The 21141-nt window shown below is 37.9% G+C and overlaps 2 protein-coding genes across 9 annotated transcripts; both read left to right on the forward strand.

The window, feature by feature from the left end:
- Positions 1–7163: 7163 nt before the first annotated feature.
- LOC136202534 (actin-interacting protein 1-2) lies at positions 7164–12828 on the forward strand. The gene is made up of 6 exons (XM_065993221.1): positions 7164–7786; positions 7876–8037; positions 10085–10271; positions 10727–11149; positions 11648–12055; positions 12177–12828. Exons 1-6 carry the CDS (start codon positions 7395–7397, stop codon positions 12432–12434), a joined length of 1830 nt encoding a protein of 609 aa, XP_065849293.1. The 5' UTR covers positions 7164–7394; the 3' UTR covers positions 12435–12828.
- A 1097-nt stretch (positions 12829–13925) lies between these two features.
- Positions 13926–19984, forward strand: LOC136202520 (probable disease resistance protein At5g43740). 8 transcript variants are annotated; one of them, XM_065993196.1, is made up of 8 exons: positions 13927–14150; positions 14361–16846; positions 16993–17530; positions 17666–17852; positions 18268–18675; positions 19184–19424; positions 19542–19588; positions 19670–19984. In XM_065993196.1, the coding sequence occupies exon 2, from the start codon at positions 14378–14380 to the stop codon at positions 16499–16501; it is 2124 nt and encodes a 707-aa protein (XP_065849268.1). In that variant the 5' UTR covers positions 13927–14150; positions 14361–14377; the 3' UTR covers positions 16502–16846; positions 16993–17530; positions 17666–17852; positions 18268–18675; positions 19184–19424; positions 19542–19588; positions 19670–19984. The 8 variants fall into 8 exon arrangements, with proteins under 8 accessions (XP_065849271.1, XP_065849268.1, XP_065849267.1 ...); XM_065993202.1 differs by having other exon boundaries at positions 13933–14150; positions 14361–15638; positions 16732–16846; positions 19184–19588; XM_065993199.1 differs by having other exon boundaries at positions 13926–14150; positions 14388–16846; positions 19184–19588.
- The last annotated feature ends 1157 nt before the right edge of the window (positions 19985–21141 follow it).

Here is a 21141-nt window from a genome sequence, read left to right on the forward strand (position 1 = left end):
TAGCGGCAGCCGACGCGCTTCCGACGACAGTCGGACGTCCGCTCGACAGCACGAGGCGCACGCTCGGCGTCCATCGGACGCACGCGTCCGACCGCGAATGGCGCACGCTCGACGTCCGGGCGACGCACGAGCTCGGTAGCACGGAGCGCGCGCTCGTCGGCCACGGGGCGTGTGCATCCGGCGGCGCGAAACGCGCGTTCGGCGGCCACGGCACATGGGCGCCCGGCAGCGCGGGATGCGCGCTCGACGGCCACGGGGCGTGTGCGCCCGACGGCGCGAGACGCGCCCCGGCGGCCGTCGGGCGAGCGCCCGACGACGTTGGGCGAACGCCCAACGTCGGCTGGGCGCTCGCCCAACAATGTTGGGCGGCCACCCAACTATTGTTGGGCGATCGCCCAACAATGTTGGGCGATAGCCCAACGAAGGTTGGGCGGCCGCCCAACCCTTTTGGGAGACGCCCGATCTTTCTCGGGCGTCGCCCATTTTCTCCGGGGATCCAAATGCCTATTAAAGGCACGGTTCCCCATGCATTTGAGAGGGGGGATTCTTTGGAGCTTTCTCACTCTAAACATTTTTAGAGAGAGAAAGTCAATTTTTTGGAGAAAATATTTTTTTTCCCAAAAAAATCCAAATTTTCCCAAAGTTAAATTTTTACTAAAAAAACATAAAAAACCGGAAAATCACGACTCGTGGAATCAATCGGCTTCGACTGTCAGATACCGAACTTAAGGTATTATCCGAGGACTAGACTCGTTTTATTTTATTTAATTTATTTCTTTTCCTTTATTGATTTTTATGTTATAATTTTATTTATTTAGCTATTTATTTATTTACCACGTTTTATTTAATTTTACGTATTTATTTAATTTTCGTCTCGTGTTGAATAAAATTTGGTTTTGTTTTAAAATAAAAACCTCGTTTTGATATCCCAATACGAACTGTGATCCGATAAAAAGGTAGTTCGGGTATTAAAAGACGTTGTAATTATAAGTTTCTTAAAAAAGAAATTTCCAAATAACGTTTTAAAATAAAAACGTCGTTTTAGGAACTTCCGTTATTGACTATGATCCATTTTTGGTAGTTCGGAAATCCAAAACGAGTGAATTAGACTTAATTTAAAGCTTTTGAATAAATCTGGAAATAATTGGAGCAGTTCTGTAATTTGCGTTTTCTGTCACTAATTGCTGTTTACCGACGGATTTTCTGTTCTGCTGGAATGTAAAAAATGCTGTTTTGGTCCCTCTTTCTCAACTTTTAAGCTTTTAATCCTTGGTACATATATGTATTATTATGTAATATTTGCTTTCAAGTTATTTTTAAATGCTTTATACATATAGTTATTTAATGTGTTTATAAATTATTTTCAATTAATTAGACTTAATAAAGTATATACATATATATATAGATTTTTCTTCTCATTTCATTTAAGTTATATTGGGTTTTATTTTAAAATGTTATTTACTTGGGTATTTTGAGGTAATTAATTAGTGGATATTTAGAGGATAAATAGGTACTATTTTAATGTTTAATGTATATTTGGGAAAGTCATTTTCTATATATTACAATAGTCATTTTGGGATATAGAGTTTATTTTCTTATTAACAATGAATTTTGTTTATTATTTTACATGTTTTTTAGTAAGGTAAAAGTATATTTAGTATCTTTCATTTTCATTATTATGAATATATTTAGCTATTGAGTATCATCCTTTACTTGGTTTTCTAAAGTTATATGTATATCATTATTTTCAAATAAATGCATATATATATGCCTATATTATTTTCTTTATTCTTTGGACATTTATGGGTCCATACTTTAAATGGGTTTTATTTGGAGTAAATTTTGATTTAATATGTTCATTGTTGTAATTATGACAAGTAAAGAGTCTATTGAGTAAAAAGGGGAAAATAAATCACAAAAAGAGTTTTCAATTTAATTATTTAAACTAAAGGTTTTTTAGAGGTTCCTAATGTAAATAAATAGTGTCTTCTTGACATTTTAAATCATTTCTTAAAACATCACGTTTTAAAACCTTAGTCCGTTCCAATGACGGATTAAGTGAACATTGTAATTATAATCGTTTTTTCATTGTAAATAATAGAGTTTTGAATCGTTTTCTTAAATGATTTGTACAAAATAAATTGACTTGTATGCTTAACCACGTTTTCTTATTAAAGGTTTTTATCTTGATGTTTTCAAACGCTTGAGTCGTTCCAACGGCGATTCGGGTGAACTTCATCAAACGGGGTTTTGAAACGTACCTAAATCGTTCCAACGGCGATTAAGGTGCGAACCAGGTAAATGAACTCGTTTTGGGGAAGTGAATTAGTATAGAATTAGTATGTAACACGAAACATAAATCACGTTGTGAATAAATCAATTCTTCTTTCTCCCCCTCTCTTTCCCATGTATTTTTGAACTGATGTAAATGGGTGATTCTTTACCAAAGTGGCTTTTCAATAATATATGCTCAAAACGTTTTTTTCAAAACGAGAAAGAAAAGGTTTCAAATGAATTTTAAACTTAAAGAAATATACGATTAGTCCGTTATCGCCTAACATGCTGAGTAGGAGGCCGGTGGTTCATAACCGGGCGATGTCGGGGTGCCTAGTAGCCTTTCTCCGGAAAGGAGCTAGCCTTCTCGGCTCGTACCTAAGTTTCCCGAACCCACACCGGTCTCCCGCAAGGGATCGGTGTTCATTTTCCCATTCGTGGGTGGCGACTCTTCCATATCTCCGAGCTCCGATCCTGCCGAGCAGCTTGATTCCACGATTGGTTGCTTTCGGCGCCAATCACCGCTTACGTCGCCATGAGGTGTCCATGCCCCGGTCCGCCCGGGAGATTAGGCCGCGGCACCTCGTCTAACAGGGAGTTTCCACCCAGTAGTGATCAATAGCTTCTGTCCCCAGATGACTCACTTATTCTTTGCAGACGATGTCCTCATCTTTCTGGATGGGAATGAGGAGCAGTTAAATGTCATTATGGAGATTCTTGATTGTTTTTGTTCAGCTTCTGGTCAGAAACTTAATATTCAGAAGTCTAGAATGATGTGCTCCAAGAATATGAATCCGAGAGTCTGTAAAAGATTAAGTGATCTTTCAGGTATTCCTCTTACTGATTCTTTTGGTAAGTATCTGGGTATTCCCCTCCATAGTGAGAGAGTATCCAAGGCTTCCTTTAAAGATACCCTGGATAAGGCCAATACGAAGTGTGCCTCGTGGAAAGCTAAGACTCTGTCTCTAGCTGGCCGCCTCACGCTTATCCAATCAGTTAATTGTGCTGCTCCCAATCACATCATACAGGCTTGTCAGCTTCCGGGTCCTATGCTTAATGATCTCGATAAGATTAACCGTAGATTCCTGTGGGGGGAAGCCGCGGAGGGAAGAAAGATCCATCTTGTGCCTTGGAGTGAGGTGTGTCAGCCAAAAGCTTCTGGTGGGCTGGGCATAAGGAAAGCTAAGGATAATAACAAAGTGTTATTAATGAAGCTCCTATGGCGTATGTGGCAAGACCCCTCCTCTCTTTGGGTCCGCCTTCTTTGTGGTAAGTACCGGAAGGACAAAATCTTCGGGGGCCCTAAGGAGAGAGTCATCAATTGTTCTTTCCTCTGGAAAGGCCTCAGCGCCGTTTTTGATGAGTTCTGCCTTGGAGTGGGTCTGGAGGTGGGTAATGGAAAATCCATTAGTTTTTGGTTTGATACCTGGATTGGGGACAAACCTTTGATAGAGGTGTGTTCTCAACCTCCGCCTAGGGACATCCATAACTGGAGGATTGCAGATGTGGTTGACTCTGAAGGGGACTGGATCTGGCCTAAGTTTGATAGTTTCTTTAGCCTTGAGACCCTCCTTAGAATTCAGGGAGTGAAGGTTAGTAATCAAGAGGAAGACATGGATAGGCATTGCTGGGCGCTGACTAATAAGGGAGTTTATTCTTGCAAGTCTGCCTTTGAAGCTCTTACCCTTAACAGGGTCGTTCCTCCCTCGAACACTTGGAAGTCTATCTGGGCTCTCAAAGTCCCTTACCGTGTTAGGAGTTTCCTGTGGCTGGGTGTTAAGGACAGGTTGCTTACTAATGCGGATAGGCACAGACGGCATCTGGCGGTTTCTGGAGATTGTAGTAGATGTACTGGCTATGTTGAAAATTTGTGTCATGCCCTGAGGGACTGCCCTAAAAGTAAGGAGATTTGGAAACAAATTCTTCCTCACCATATCCTCTCTTCTTTCATGGCCCACTCTGTGAATGACTGGTTCTCTGATGGTATTAGTGGGAAGTTACTGTCTTACATGGAGCATGGTGACATTCTCTTTGCTATAGTCAGTCACCAAGTTTGGAAGTGGAGAAACGTGGAGGTTTTTGGTAATAAATCTGTGTTCTTGCCTATCTGTGCTGAGTTCTTCTCGAATAAACTTTCCTCTATTATTGAGAGTTTCAAAGGGGATTCTCCGGCCAGACCTTCCCATAGTGGAATTGTCCATCTTGTGGGATGGAGCAGGCCGAGAGAGGGGGTTGCTAAGTTGAATACTGACGGCTCCTGTCTCATCAATGGTAAGGTTGCTGCTGGAGGTGTGCTTAGAGACGAGGGGGGAGCCTGGCTTTCGGGGTTTATCCAGAATTTGGGGTTGGGTTCTTCCTTCTCTGCAGAGCTCTGGGGTATTCTCTCTGGTATCAAGCTTGCGATTAGGCTGGGCATTAAGAGGCTCTCTGTGGAGTCTGATAATTTGGAAGCCATCAAACTGATTTCTGATGATCATGACATTGGTACCAGAAGCCGCAACCTTATCAGAGCTATTAATAGGCTTCGCTCCTCCTTTGAGTCCTTAGACTTCACTCATATTTTCAGAGAGCAGAACAGTATAGCGGATCGGTTGGCTGCTGCTGGTCATGAGGGGTCGTTAGGTGTTTCTACCCTTTCGGTTCCCCCTCATTTTCTCTCGTCTCTTCTGTTAGAGGATAGGATCGGGGTTAGCTTCCCTAGGCTAATCCCAGGCTAGTTTTTTGTTTGTTTGTTTTTTCTTTCCTTTCCTACCAAAAAAAAAAGAATAATTTAAGTGGTTAATAAAATGTCATTATCAAACACACTTAAATTTAATTTATTAATTTAAGTGATTTTTGTTGTTATCAAACAAGGCCTTACATTGTTTAACATGTCACCTAATTAGTTTACATGTCATCTAGTCAACGTGTCATATCATCATGTTAACACGCCACATTAACAAAAGTCAACATTTTATTATTGTATAGTCAAAAAGTCACGTCTTTAAAGTCAGCGTTGTTACATTGTCAAAGAATATCACTGTTAGTAAAAAAAATTTCTTTTGCTAACAGATAAAACACATGACTTTTCTACAAAAAAAAAAATATCGCATTCATTTATTTGTAACTTTCCTTCATTGCACCACGTCAGCAAAGTCAACAAATCAACGTGCCACGTATTTAAAATCAACGTGTCACGTTATTTGTGATTAGCACATGTTCCTTTCTTTTCTCAGAGGCGTAGTATTGGATGGGCTACTTTCAGTTTAGCAAAGTCTAACATTGTTAAGTGGTTGAATAATATTGTCGCGCATAATTTAGTTAAATGGGGTGAATCTTTAAACTCTTCGGTTGTTTTGTTAGAAGAAGTTCTTTGTTTTCTTATTTCTATTGTTGAACTTGACATATGTAATCTTGTTCGCTTTTAATAAAGAAGCATTTTTTATGAAAAAACATCATGTAAGTGTCTTCCGTAAAAAAACAATCACGTAAATTCTTTTTTTTTTAAATATAAATAAAACCCCTGTAATTTCATCGATTCACGAATAGACGAATCTATTTTTTTTTTCAAAGATGATATATGCTTTACATGGTTAGCAAAATAAGCAATTTGACTAACATCATTTAACACATCAGTTAACATTATATATCATCTAGTTAACATGTCATGTCATGTCATCAAATCAATATATTAAATCAATAACGTTAACGTTTCATTGTGTCATGTTAGCAAATCAACAAATCGTGCTACATTATTAAAGACTACCATTGTTAGTCAATTTTTTTCCTTTTGTTAACGGGTAATAAACAAGATTTTTTTTTTTTTTGTAAAGTAAAATAATATATATCAAGAAAACTTATACCACTAACGTTTAAAATTGAGCAATTTTACTTTTAACATAGGCAGCGAACAATTTTACCTCTAATATTGACAAGTTTGGTCAATTTGAGACATTATTATAAAACACAGATATTTTATTCCTTATTCTGCACCAATTGCATATCAGTTGGTTCTAAAAAAGATTTCATATTTTTTTTTGTAATTTAATAGTAGAATTGGAGATTAATATCTATAAATTTAAGGAAATATTTGAATTTTTTTTTGTCCAACTCGTACAAAGGACTATTTTTTTTTTATTTTTTTCATGTATAATCATATCTTTGTGATCACCTACTAATAAGTGATAAAATGACACACATGTGAAATGTAGATGATAATATTCATGACCGAGAATTCAGTTTAACAAATTATTTCTCAAAGGCATAATGTCTTCCCAGCCCCCTCAAGTTGTCTCAATATTACAACTGACCCTCGAACTTAGACTTGTGACAACTAACCCCATCAACTTGCTTATTTGGAACAAATATAACTCCTCAAATTGCTCAGTTGGAACAAATAACTCTTCAAGTTGCTTATTTAAAACAAATAACTCTTAAACCCAAAAAAACAGTCAACATAATATTAAATCAGAAATAAAAGATTTCAAAATATCGGTTTCTACCTCTAACTAATCTATTGATATATTAAGTAAATGGAAAAAAACTCCCGAAATAACCTATTTAAGGGGTTATTTGTTTCAAATAAGAAAGTTTATGGGGTTAGTTGTAACAAGTCTAAGTTCGGAAGGTCAATTGCGATATTAGGACAACTTGAGGGGACTTGAAAGGTATTAAGACTTTTTCAAATTGACCAAACTTGTTAACGCTGGAAATAAAATTGCTATTGGTTAATTATACTATTTTTAACAGGTAAAATTATTAACATTACAATATTTTTACACGTTATCGGTTGGTTGATGGATAAATCCATCAGATTTTTTTTTATATAATTTTCCTTTTTCTTTCTCCCCCATTTATATTCAATCCATTGAATTTCCATATAGATATATACAAAAACTGACATGATTCCGGTAATTCAGGACATATTTCATTGTCAAAAAATTTCCTTTCTCGTCTATTAACTGTCAACACACACTGTATTTTCTTCCCAAGACCAGTCTCCGCTTTCACCACTTCTTCATCATCATTCCCTCCACTTCCCAATTTCTCCAATCTCAATAACATCAAAACCCCCATTTCCCCTTTCCCCCTTCCACTTCTTCAAAATCTCCATTTTCCTTCAATCCAATCCCCCAAAAACAATGCCACACCTCACTGAAACCTACGCCTGCATCCCCACAACTGAACGCGGCCGAGGAATTCTAATCTCCGGTCATCCCAAATCCAATTCCATCCTCTACACCAACAACCGATCAGTCTTGATTCTCAATCTCGATAACCCTCTTGACGTATCCGTCTACGCGGACCATGCCTACCAGGCCACCGTCGCTCGTTTCTCCCCCAACGGCGAATGGGTCGCTTCTGCTGATGTTTCCGGGACTGTCAGGATCTGGGGGGCTTACAATGATCATGTATTGAAGAAGGAGTTTAAGGTGTTGTCTGGTCGGATCGATGATCTTCAGTGGTCTCCTGATGGATTGAGGATCGTTGCGTGTGGTGATGGGAAGGGGAAATCTCTGGTTCGAGCTTTCATGTGAGTAAAAATTGAGTGATGTTTGTTTGTTTGTTTGGTTGGAGTTAATTGATTTTTGTTTTTAATGGGTTTGTTGATGCTGATTATAGGTGGGATTCAGGTACTAATGTAGGTGAATTTGATGGACATTCGAGGAGAGTTCTGAGCTGTGCGTTTAAACCAACAAGACCATTTAGGATTGTGACTTGTGGGGAGGATTATTTGGTGAATTTCTATGAAGGTCCACCTTTTAAATTCAAGCTATCTCTCAGGTCTGTCTGTATGTTCTTCACTTGCAGTCATCTGATAATGAATGTATATCTAATCTCTTCAGAAGTTACTAGTATTGTGATTGTGTTCTTTTCCGTAGCGTAGTATTCCATATAGTTATCAAAGGTGCGCCTCAGGCTCAAAAGGCCCTAGGATCCAGGTAGAGGTGGTAATTATCGGGTTCGTGTTGTGTCAAATTCGAGTTAGTGTCAAAATGAGTCAATCCTGACCCAATCCAAAAACTTTCTGGTCATAATCGTGTTGATCTAATCGGGTTAGCGTCGATTTCGTATGTTCGGGACACTATGACTTTGTAGGATATGATATTATTTTTAAATATTTTATGTCATTTTTTTTATTCACATGTTAACATTAATCATCCAAAAGTGTGATAATATCATGTTTGCAAGTAATAATTGTAATTTTCTTATATTTATTAACAAAGGTGACATGTAAAAACAAGAAAGTATATGACAATAATTTTAAATATTCGTGTCATATCGTGTCATTTTCGGGTTAGCATATCAATTCTAACCCAACCCAAAAAATTGCGTGTCAATTTCGTGTCAATAAAAAAATGACACATTACCAACTAAGCTAAACACTAAAATTGCATGTCAATTTCATGTTGTGTGTACTTTTGCCACCTCTAGATCCAGTCATATCCCTTGAGAAGCCAAAAAGTCGGGCTATGTTCAAGAGGCACACACCTCACCTGAGTGTGTCTTTCTAAGCCTAGCCTCTTGCCTGAGAGGTGCCTAAGCTCAAATTTAGAAGCTACACTGTTTTCTTGACGTTCGAAGTTAAAAATAGGATGTTTTACTCTCAATCTTTTCCTATCTACATGATGTACGGCTGAAATTAAATTAGAACAAAAAGAAATCGATAGAAAAACAAAGAAGATTTGGATGGAAATATTGGAGAACAACTCAAGGAAACATTAGAAATATCTCAAATGGAGACTTTATAATATTAGTTAATTAACTCGTTAATTCAGTTCATGAGCTTCTCACAAACAACTCGTTAATTCAGTTCATGAACTTTGCTCACGAACAACTCATTAATTATATCTATTATTATATTGATTTGAAATTTCTTTAACACAAAACTACATAGTTTTGAAATCTACAAAACTACGTTATTTTACCTTTCCCCCTAAAAAATAATCGAAGCAAGCTTGCTCACGAGCATTTTCATGAACATTATAATCGAGCTTGCTTATGCCCCTTGGGCTTGTAGCGTGCACAACACAGGTCCATCCCGCCATGTGTTTTAATTCCACAAATTAATGAGGTTGCCAGGACTCGAACCCTCGACCGTTTGGTCCTAGAGGCTCTGATACCATGTCATGGAACCACTTTAGCTAAAAGCTCGAACTGATAGTTAAAGCCCAATCATATATCTTATAGTTTTTTCATGATATTCTATAAAATTGTTTCTTGTAGTAGTCTCTCTCATGAAGCTTCCTTTCGATTTCTCATTGTTGCCCAATTGAGTTGTTAACTGAAGAAATGTCAATAATATTTGACAAGGATTGTTGAGTTGTTTTTGCGGGGCTTTTAACTTCACCATTTCTAGAGACGATTCAGATTTCGAGCATAGCTCAAGCGTTACTTATAGGATCATATGCCGGTGTCACGATTATTGTAAAACAATCAACCACCAATTCCCCTTTTAATTTCTCTAATAATTCGAATAATCGTGACAGCCGGAATTTAAGTTATTGAGATGATGTGGACTTTGTTTCCAAATGCACCAAACGCATTCGTTAAGTGTAATATCAAATTTGGAGCATTTTTCAATTACAGATTGTGTAGCAATATGAAGTAGGCATTGAAAAGCTTTTAACTTTCCGGATTTAAAATGTTTAGATTAGTTGGGTCTTGCTGATATCATATTTGACTCTGCCGAGGTGATTTAAAATTAAGTTTTTTATTTTCTTAATTATTTTCTCGATTTTTGGAACGTATGAAGATGAGAGGTTATACATTTAAAGGAACTGGTACATGTTATTGCATTCACTTGAAGGTTTGGTTCATTGATCTGCAGGGACCATTCAAATTTTGTAAATTGTGTGAGGTTCTCTCCGGATGGAAGCAAATTCATCAGTGTAAGCTCTGATAAGAAGGGTATGCTATTTGATGGAAAGACGGGACAGAAGATCGGGGAGTTGTCCTCTGAAGATGGTCACAAGGGAAGCATTTATGCTGTTAGTTGGAGTCCAGATGGTAAGCAGGTAAGTCCCATTCTTGGCATAACTGTATTCTTAACCCATGTTGCGCAGGAACTCATCTTCAGTATCGTTTCCCCGTTTCGTGTCCATTTCGTTTTCATTTTCTAGCTAGTTTTTTAAAAAATGATGTTTCCCAGTGTCCGTTTCTGTTTCTGTTTCAGTTTCCGTGCAACATAGTTCTTAACTTGTCGGTATTGCTCTCTACGTTTTTGCCCTAAATTATTTTTGTACCTCTCAAGGGATTTCATTGGGAATTACTGACAAATTTCAGTTCATTGTATTTTCATTTGTTTGATGAGGGCAACAATGTAAAAAAGGAAACTTTATTAGGGGTTAATATGATTTTCTGAAAAATGTTGCGGTAAATTGTACCTTGACGTTTTTTTGTTTACTCGTTTCCTTTCAGTTTAGAGACGTATACTATGTATGTCTGATCATAGGTTTAACTTATTTTGTAGGTTCTCACTGCTTCTGCAGACAAATCAGCGAAAATATGGGAGATATGTGATGATGGTAACGGAAAACTGAAGAAAACATTGACATGTTCCGGATCGGGTGGTGTGGATGACATGCTAGTAGGTTGCCTATGGCAGAATGATCATATTGTCACTGTTTCTCTCGGTGGTACAATTAGTATTTTCTCGGCAAGTCATCTAGATAAAACTCCACAGCAAATATCTGGACACATGAAGAACGTTACATCATTAGCGGTGCTTAAAAATGTCCCGAAAACTATACTTTCTAGCAGTTATGATGGTCTGATTGTTAAATGGATTCAAGGCGTTGGATACAGCGGTAAATTACAGAGGAAGGAGAATACTCAAATCAAATGCTTAGCTGCTTCTGAAGAAGAAATCGTCACATCTGGATTTGATAATAAGGTGACTTTTGACTTGCATGATTACGTGCTTCGGTTTTACATTTTCAGAAAGATTTAGTGTTAAAATTCCTTTATAATTCCTCAATTTTGTCCGAGACTTGCCACTTAATTTTCTATCTCTTATAACTTCATTATGTTTAATCTTCTGTTATGATGCATTTCGGTTAGATGCACAGACTGTACCCGAAGTTAGGGGATAGTTCCACCAAGACCACATTGCAGATCATAATGGTTCTGGACATGACGTGAATGCCCGGTGGACCTGCTGTGTCCAGTTAATGAGTGTATATAGGTGTTCGGTGACTTTCACGGAAAGGGTTTTAGTGAAACTCAATCAAAATATAGGGGTTTTACCGATATGAATCAAAACTTTATTGCCTTGGTGAAACAACCCCCTACGTTCGGGACCTGTGTGTGCTATATTTAATTGTTCGGGTGAAAAAATGTATTCTTGTTTCTAATTTTTAATGCTTTCTTTCTTCATTGTTTACTACCGTAGATATGGAGAGTACGTTTTCAAGGGGATCAATGCGGAGATGCTGATTTTATTGACATTGGCAGCCAACCAAAGGATTTGAGTCTTGCTCATAATAATCCAGAGTTTGCTTTGGTCACAATTGATTCAGGCGTTGTCATGGTCCGTGATACAAAAGTTGTGTCGACAATCAATCTTGGTTTTTCTGTAACAGCGTCTGCAATTACACCTGATGGAAGCGAAGCAATCATAGGCGCGCAAGATGGTAAATTGCACATATATTCTATTACAGGCGACACACTCAAGCAAGAAGCAGTCCTGGAGAAGCATCGCGGTGCAGTCAGTGTCATTCGGTACTCACCAGACCTTTCTATGTTTGCATCAGGTGATGCAAATAGAGAAGCTATTGTTTGGGATCGTGTCTCCCGAGAGGTAAATCGGTCCCCGTACAGCACTAGTCGACTTAATTCTGATGTTTCTAACACTTAGACATAAAGATTATTGCCTAATTTTAATGGTAAATCTCATGCTACGCTTGATAAATTTCTCACAGGTGAAGCTTAAGAACATGTTATACCACACTGCACGGATAAACTGCGTTGCTTGGTCTCCGGATAGCAACATGATTGCAACCGGATCACTTGACACCTGTGTCATTATATACGAAATCGAGAAGCCAGCATCTAGCCGGATGACCATAAAGGGAGCTCACTTAGGTGGGGTTTACGGCTTAGCCTTTGCTGATGAGCAGAGTGTTGTAAGCTCCGGTGAGGATGCTTGTGTTCGTGTTTGGAAATTAAGCCCTCAATGATGCCAATTAATGAAATTTCTCAAACATTTAGTTGATTGAAAAAAAAATGTATCAATTGGCTTGCAGAGAGTTTGAAGAACCACTCTTTTTAGTTACTGATATTTTCTCGAAAATACTAGTCGACAGACAGCAGTTTGATCGGAGTTACTTGTGGTTGTTTATGGGAATGGTTGAAGATAGCAAACCGGAATCTTTTTTTGTCATCGCGGTGCTAATGAATGTTGTATCATTATGGTGTATTTATTTTTGTTCTTCTTGTAGTCACCAAATGAAGTGACTTCTCTATAATCTTTTTTCGTCGTCGCGGGTGTGATATGTGTAATTTATATTGTAATATTTGGTGTGTAATAGATATTTTTCTGGGCAATACCAGGTTTTCAGTTTCAACCAAACATTTGGGAAATGTTTGTTTCAATATGTTACAGCTTTTGAATTAGTTTAGATTGCAAATTAGACTCTCTTTTTTTCGGTGGAGGGCCGACAGTAACCACTCCGCGGACTCCAGGGGAGATAGTTGGCTCGTAGACTAACTAGTCCAAACATAGACAGCTCTGAGGAGGCTTTAGCAATGAGTTGCGAATGGAGCATATAAATGGTTGTTTATTCTAGATCTAAGTCGGTGTAAGCATTACTATAGGGGAAATGGACTCGTTTGGCGAGGGATCTTCGCCACCTTTGGCTAGTGAATTAGCACTAAGTGATTCACTCTAGTTCATCTCATTGGAGACTAAGAAGCAGATATTCGGCCTTAAGAAAAAGAGACAGATGTCTCTGTTGGGGAAGGAGTTTTGTGAACACGATGAGTCATTGGGGCTCATAGTGCATGCTCCTATGAGGGTCGAGGTTGGATACATATGAATCCTTATGAGATGGTACTAAGAAGTAGTTTACAAGTATTGACTTAGGTTCGGTCATATTTTCTGAAGGAAAAGTTGACTGAATGCTTGTAGTTGACAGTTTTCGATATTGGTTAGTTGGTTGTAGGCTTGGAGAAGAAAAATCACTTCAGCAGGGATGTAAACAGGGAGAGAATTACATTCCTGATCCCCGAAATCCAAATGGGACAATTTTGTCCCCGTCCTGGTCTGTTTCATTTTATATATATCAAATTTTTTATTCTATTTTTCTCAAAAAAATTTAGAATTTGACATAATATAACAATAAAAAAAATAAGATTGAGAAATGTTAATCGAGGAATCCGTAAGGATCTACGTGGGGGCATATCGAAAACGGGTATAAATACGGGGATCCATTGGAATGAGTATACTGTATTTGACATGACACTAATCCGGAATTTGACACGACAGCAACACCGAAATTGCCACCTCTAAATATACCAATCTCTGGCCTTACCTGTGGGGACAAAGTTGATTCTAATCGAGGCTTACCCTTCATGATAGAACCAGCTATAATGCAAATCCCACCCGATTTGCAACCCTAAACTTCAAACCTTGATTGACTAACCATTAAACTAATTTGACAGAAAATAAAATACTGCAACTTGTACAATAATTAACAAAAATACAAAATTCTAAACCAAATTAATATGACCCTTTATTCAATAATTGAAGTTCGTTTAGCCAATCAAATTTCAAATTAGTAGCAGCTTTCTAAAAAGACGAAAAGAAAACCCCAATCAGATTTTATTGTTCGGATTCTCATTCTTCCTTGCCCTGTTTTCTTCATCAATTTTACTGATAAACTATTATATTCCAGGTACTTTACTATCATTTTATGGTTTTTGATTTCAATCTCTGTTCTTCAAATCTTATTATGAGTAGGAATTTTGAGATGTTCTTCTGAATTTACAGAATCTGTTGATCTAATATCCATTATCGCTTTGATCACACTCTTTCGCTTAGTGTTGAGTGTTGAATCCAGGATTTTAGGGTTAATAACGTTATTTTATAATTTTATAATGTCCAGTTGTTGCTGACCTTAAAATGTTGGTAGGGGGTTCTGAATCCCTAATGCATGAAGCATGGAGTTTTCTAATGGATGAACAAACCGGACCAGTCGCCATATGTGGTGCTGGTGGAATCGGAAAAACTACTCTGATGAGGAAACTCTACAACAAATTAGTTAGCACACAACATTTTGAGACTCTGATATGGATCACTGTGTCATCGAATTCAACGCCTGTTAACATTCAGGATGCCATCTCGAAGCGCATACGCCTTTTTGATGCGAAATGGGTGAAGAAAAGCTTTGCTGAAAAAGCACAAATCATGGAAAATAAATTGAGAGAGAAGAAGTTTGTTTTGTTTTTAGATGATGTATGGAACAAAGTCAATCTCTCACTACTCGGTGTTCCCAATTTCGGATGGCACAGAGAGAACAAGTTAGTATTCACCACGCGTTCTACTGTTGTGGCTGATCATATGTCTGCTCATCTAATACTAGAAATGGGTGTGCTTTCGACAGAAGAAGCTTGGGAGTTGTTTCGTTATAAGGTTGGGGATGTCATACTTAGTAGTAATCTAAGCATTTCTGAGCTGTCCCGGATCTTTGTAAGCAAATGTCAGGGGTTGCCAATCTTTCTGTGCACTCTCGGTCGTGCCATGACTAGCAGGAAAACAAGGCAAGAATGGTCAGATGCTCTAGTCGAGATTCAGAGGCTCGAAAGTACTGATCCGCAAGAGAATTCCTTGTTGCAGTTCTGTTTTGAGAGTTTGCCAAATCACTTAATCAAGTGTTGTCTCATGTACTTCAGCTTGTTCCCCGAGGACTTCAACATTCTTAAGAATGATTTGATCGATTTTTGGATTTGCGAACACCTCTTTGATGAAGAAGATGATACCGGGGATTACACACTAGATTTGGGGTATAATGCTACACAAACATTATGCGGAGCAGGTTTGCTGGAAGAAGAAGATGATGATTATGTAAAACTTCAAGATATGATTCGTGATTTCGCTTCATCAGTAGCAATCAAGAGTCAAATTTTCGAGAATGCTCAATTAATTGAAGCCACTCCTGAAAACTTGGTTACTCATGTAGGATGGCCTTCAACAATGGGAAAGTTCATTCAGAATCTTCCGAATATTTCTCATGATTTTTCGACGTTTTTACTTAATCATAATCCGTTTCTTATGATCAAACCTCAACTACTCCAACAACTCGAGATAGGTCAATTGCAGAGCACTTGGCAGCCCTTTGACGACCTCATTCAGCAGCCATTTGAAATCCTTCGTGACAAAGAAGGTAAGTTTTATGAATTCATAAATGTGCTTACAGTTCTAGATTTATCATATAGCGTGATAGAGGAAGTGCTATTAGAAATTTCGAAGTTAGTTTCATTGCAGTGTCTTAATCTTTCACATACATGGATAGATCGTTTACCGATTGAGTTAAAATTGTTGACAAAGTTGAAATGTCTGAACTTGGAGTATGATGATCAGTTGCGCGTAATTCCTTGGGAACTGATATCTTGTTTGTCTTCATTGCAAGTATTAAAAATATTTCGTTGTGGCTATTCAGTAGAAGAACTGGAAGATAATATTTTGTTGGTTAGAAATATGGATGTAGAACCGTTGTTATGTTTGGAACATTTGAAAGTATTGAGCATCACAATAACAAGTGATTATGCTCTCTATAAAGTTTTGAACAATCCTAAATTTCTAAGTTGTACTCAATCTCTATCACTTGAAATTCTTTGGGGTTCAAAGTCGCTTGATATTTTGCGTTTATCGGCTATGAAGAATCTACTTACATTAGAGATCCATCAAGCTGAAGTTTTGGAAGAGTTAAATGACAACTTGATGCATTCAAAGTTTTTAAGCGAAAGAAGCTTCAAAAGACTTGAAAAGATAACATTGGAACAATGCTCGAATTTGCGAGAGTTGACATGGGTTATTCTTGCCCCGAATCTCAAAGTTTTGAGGGTCAAAAGCTGTGAAAGAATAGAAAACATAATCAGCATTGCACAACTAGATAAAATATTAAAGGATGGACAAAATCTCGAGCCATTTGCCCAACTCGAAATTCTTGCACTTGAGAGTTTGCCGAAACTCAACTGTATCTATTGGAAGGCATTGCCTTTTCAATACCTCAAAAAATCGAAATAAATGACTGTTCATTTCTTAAACGGCTTCCATTAAACTCGAATAGCGCAGATTCAAATAAGTTGGTGATCGAAGCAGAGGAAGATTGGTGGAAAGATGTCGAATGGGAGGATGATGCTACAGAAACTACTTTTCAACCATGTTTTAGACAATCCTTTATAATGTAATGTTTTGTATTCTGCATATAATGTCCATAAAATTTGAAGGATTCTACTCTATTCTGTATGCAATAGTTTCAATTGAATGGGAGCTTTATAGAAAGTTGAAATTGTGATGAGATTTCATATGGAAGCTTGAGCTTTCTTCACTCGGATCTCATCGTCTGAATTTTTCAACTTCCTTCTAAAGGTACATATTGTTCTTCATTTGAATCTTTGGTCTGATATGATTTACAAATCATATTTGTGTTCTTGTTCTGAATATTTACATTGACTGTCTTTGTTGTTTATACGTCGAATTCAGGGTTCTTTTCTGACTTAAAATGTTCATAGCAGGGGACTTGGAATTTCGAATGCATGAAGCTTGGGATTTTCTGATGGATTAACAGGCCAGACCAGTTTCTATATACGGCACTGGTGGAATCAGAAAAACTACTCTGATTTGAAAAAATTCACGACGCCATGTAGGACTTTTCACTGCAAAATGGGTGCAGAGCAGCTTTATTGAAAGATTGAAATTCGTTGAAAATAAATTGAGAGGAATAAAGTTTGCATTGTTGTTAGATGATAGATGGAAGCAAGTCAATCCTCAGAGCTTGGTGTTCCTAATTTTGTATGGTGCAGACAGAACATGTTAGTATTTACGATGCATTCTCAGACTCTGGCATATCACATGTTTGCTCAAGCGTTTACTTATAGGATCATATGCCGGAACTTAAGTTACTGAGATGATGTGGATTTTGTTTCCAAATGCACCAAACGTCATATTACAGATTGTGTAGCAATATGGAGTAATTGAAAATCTTTTAACTTTCGGGATTTAAAATGTTCAGATTAGTTGGGTCTTGCTGATATCATATTTGACTCTTCTGAGGTGATTTAACAATTAAGTTTTATTTTTTTGTTATTTTCATCAATTTTTGGAAATATGAAGATGGGAGGTTATACATTTAAAGGAACTGGTACATGTTATTACATTCACTTGAAGGTTTGGTTCATTGATCTGCAGGGACCAATCAAATATTGTAAATTGTGTGAGGTTCTCTCCGGATGGAAGCAAATTCATCAGCGTAAGCTCTGATAAGAAGGGCAAGCTATTTGATGGAAAGACGGGACAGAAGATCGGGGAGTTGTCCTCTGAAGATGGTCACAAGGGAAGCATTTATGCTGTTAGTTGGAGTCCAGAGTGTAAGCAGGTAAATCATTTTTGAACTTCTCAAAGGATTTCGTCAGAAAATCTGTTTTTAATTACTGACAAATTTCAGTTCATTGGTGATTTTCATTTGTTTGATGAGCAGCACTGTAAAAACAAACTTTAGGGGTTAATATGATTTTCCCAAAAATGTTGTGGGTAAATTGTACCTTGACCCTTTTTTGTTTACTCATCTCCTTTCAGTTTAGAGCGTATACTATGTATTATGTTGCACAGACACTTTTAGTTAGTAGCGTTTCTGTGTTTCGTGTCCGTGTCCGTGTCTATTTTTTTTGTAGGCTATTTTATGAAGGTTATGTTCTAAAGTTTCCCGTGTCCGTTTCCGTGTCCGTGTCTGTTTTCGTGTTCGTGTCCGTGCAACATAGTATTTCTGATCATAGGTTTAACTTACTTTGTAGGTTCTGACTGCTTCCGCAGACCAATCAGCAAAAATATGTGAGATCTGTGATGATGGTAACGGAAAACTGAAGAAAACATTGACATGTTCCGGCTCGGGTGGTGTGGGTGACATGCTAGTAGGTTGCCTATGGCAGAATGATCATATTGTTACTGTTTTTCTTCGTGGTACAATTAGTATTTTCTCGGCAAGTCATCTTGATAAAACTCCACAGAAAATATCTGGACACACGAAGAACGTTACATCGTTAGCTGCTTAAAAATGTCCCGAAAACTATACAATCTAGCAGTTATGATGGTCTGATTGTTAAATGGATCCAAGCGGTAAATTACAGAGGAAGGAGAACACTCAAATCAAATGCTTAGCTGCTTCTGAAGAAGAAATTGTCACGTCTGGATTTTATAACAAGGTGACTTGGATGCTTACGTGCTTCGGTTTTACATTTTCAGAAAGATTTAGTATTAGAATTCCTTTATAATTCCTGCAATTTCGTCCTAGACTTGCCGCTTCATTGCAATTTCGTCCTGCAATTTAGTGTTAAAATTCCTTTATCATTCCTGCAATTTCTTCCTTAGTTGTGATGCATTTCGGTTAAATGCACAGACTGTACCCGGAGTTAGGGGATAGTTTCACCAAGGTCACATTGCAGATCATAATGGTTTTGGACATGACGTGGATATGCTGTGTCCAGTTAATGAGTTTATATTAGTGTTCGGTGACTTTCGTGGAAAGGGTGTTAGTGAAACTCAATCAAAATATAGGGGTTTTAACAATACGAATCAAAACTTTATTGCCTTGGTGAAACAACCCCCTAAGTTCTGGACCTGTGTGTGCTATATTTAATTGTTCGGGTGAAAAAAAATGTATGCCTGTTTCTAATTTTTAATGCTTTCTTTCTTCGTTCTTTACTACCGTAGATATGGAGAGTGCGTTTTCAAGGGGATCAGTGCGGAGATGCTGATTTTATTGACATTGGCAGCCAACCAAAGGATTTGAGTCTTGCCCATCACAATCCGGAGTTTGCTTTGGTCACAATTGATTCAGGCGTTGTCATGGTCCGTGATACAAAAGTTGTGTCAACAATCAATCTTGGTTTTTCTGTAACAGCATCTGCAATTACACCTGACGGAAGTGAAGCAATCATAGGCGCGCAAGATGGTAAGTTGCAAATATATTCTATTACAGGCGATACGCTTAAAGAAGCAGTCCTCGAGAAGCATCGCGGTGCAGTCAGTGTCATTCGGTACTCACCAGATCTTTCTATGTTTGCATCAGGTGATGCAAATAGAGAAGCTATTGTTTGGGATCGTGTTTCCTGAGAGGTAAATTGGTCTCCGACATGAAGATTATTGCCTAATTTTAATGGTAAATCTCATACGTTATGCTTGATAAATTTCTCACAGGTGAAGCTTAAGAACATGTTATATCACACTGCACGTATAAACTGCGTTGCTTGGTCTCCGGATAGCAGCATGATTGCAACAGGATCACTTGACACCTGTGTCATTATATACGAAATCGAGAAGCCAGCATCTAGCCGGATGACCATAAAGGGAGCTCACTTAGGTGGGGTTTGCGGCTTAGCCTTTGCTGATGAGCAGAGTGTTGTAAGCTCCGGTGAGGATGCTTGTGTTCTTGTTTGGAAATTAACCCCTCAATGATGCCAGTGAATGAAATTTATCAAATATTTAGATGATTGAAAAAAAAAAAAAATGTATCAATTTGGCTTGCAGAGTTTTGAAGAACCACTCTTTTTAGTTACTGATATTTTCTCGAAAATACTAGTCGACGACAGACAGCAGTTTGATCGGAGTTACTTGTTGTGGTTGTTGATGGGAATGGTTGAAGATAGCAAACTGGAATCTTTTTTCATCATTACGGTGCTATCGAATGTTGTATCATTATGGTGTATTTATTCTTTTTCTTCTTGTAGTCACCAAATGAAGTGACTTCTCTATAATCTTTTTTCGTCGTGGCAGGTGTGATATGTGTGATTTATATTGTAATATTTGGTGTGTAATAGATATCTTTCTGGGGCAATACCAGGTTTTCAGTTTCAATCAAACATTTGGGAAATGTTTGTTTCAATATGTTACAGCTTTTGAATTAGTTTAGACTCCAAATTAGACTTTTTTTTGTAGGTGGAGGGCCGCAGGTAACCACTCCTTCCGGGGTGGATTCTGGCGACCTATGGGGGAGATAGTTGCCTCGTAGATAACTAGTCCAAACATAGACATAGGTTCGAGGAGGCTTTAGCATTGAGTAGCGAATGGAACATGGAAATGATTGTTTATTCCCTATCCAAGTTGGTGTAAGCATTACTATAGGGGAGATGGACTCGTTAGAAATGGTTGTTTATTCGAGATCCAAGTTGGTGTAAGCATTACTATAGGGGAGATGGACTCGTTTGTCGTGCGATTTCCACCACCTTTAGCTAGTGAATTAGCACCAAGTTTAAGTGATTCACTCTAGTTTATCTCATCAGAGACTAAGCGGCGGATATTCAACCTTGAAAAAGGGAGACATATGTTTCTGTAGGAGTTTTGTGAACACTGAGTCATTGGTGCTCATAGTACATGCTCCTATAAGGATTGAGGTTGGATAATAGGGATCCTTACGAGATGGTACTAAGAAAAAGTGGCTTACGAGTATTGACTTAGGTTCGGTCATATTTTCTGAAGGGCTAGTTGATGCAATGCTTATAGGAGATATCCTTTCGATATTAGTTAGCTGATTGTAGGTTTGGAGAAGAAAAATCACTTCAGTAGGGATGTAAACGGGAAGAGAATTACATTTCTCATCCCTAAAATCTTAATGTACATCCAAATGGATCTACATGGATTCTAATCGAGGATTCCCCGTCATGATAGAACCA

The sequence above is a fragment of the Euphorbia lathyris genome, chromosome 8 (genome assembly GCF_963576675.1).
Source record: "Euphorbia lathyris chromosome 8, ddEupLath1.1, whole genome shotgun sequence".
Lineage (NCBI taxonomy): Eukaryota > Viridiplantae > Streptophyta > Magnoliopsida > Malpighiales > Euphorbiaceae > Euphorbia > Euphorbia lathyris.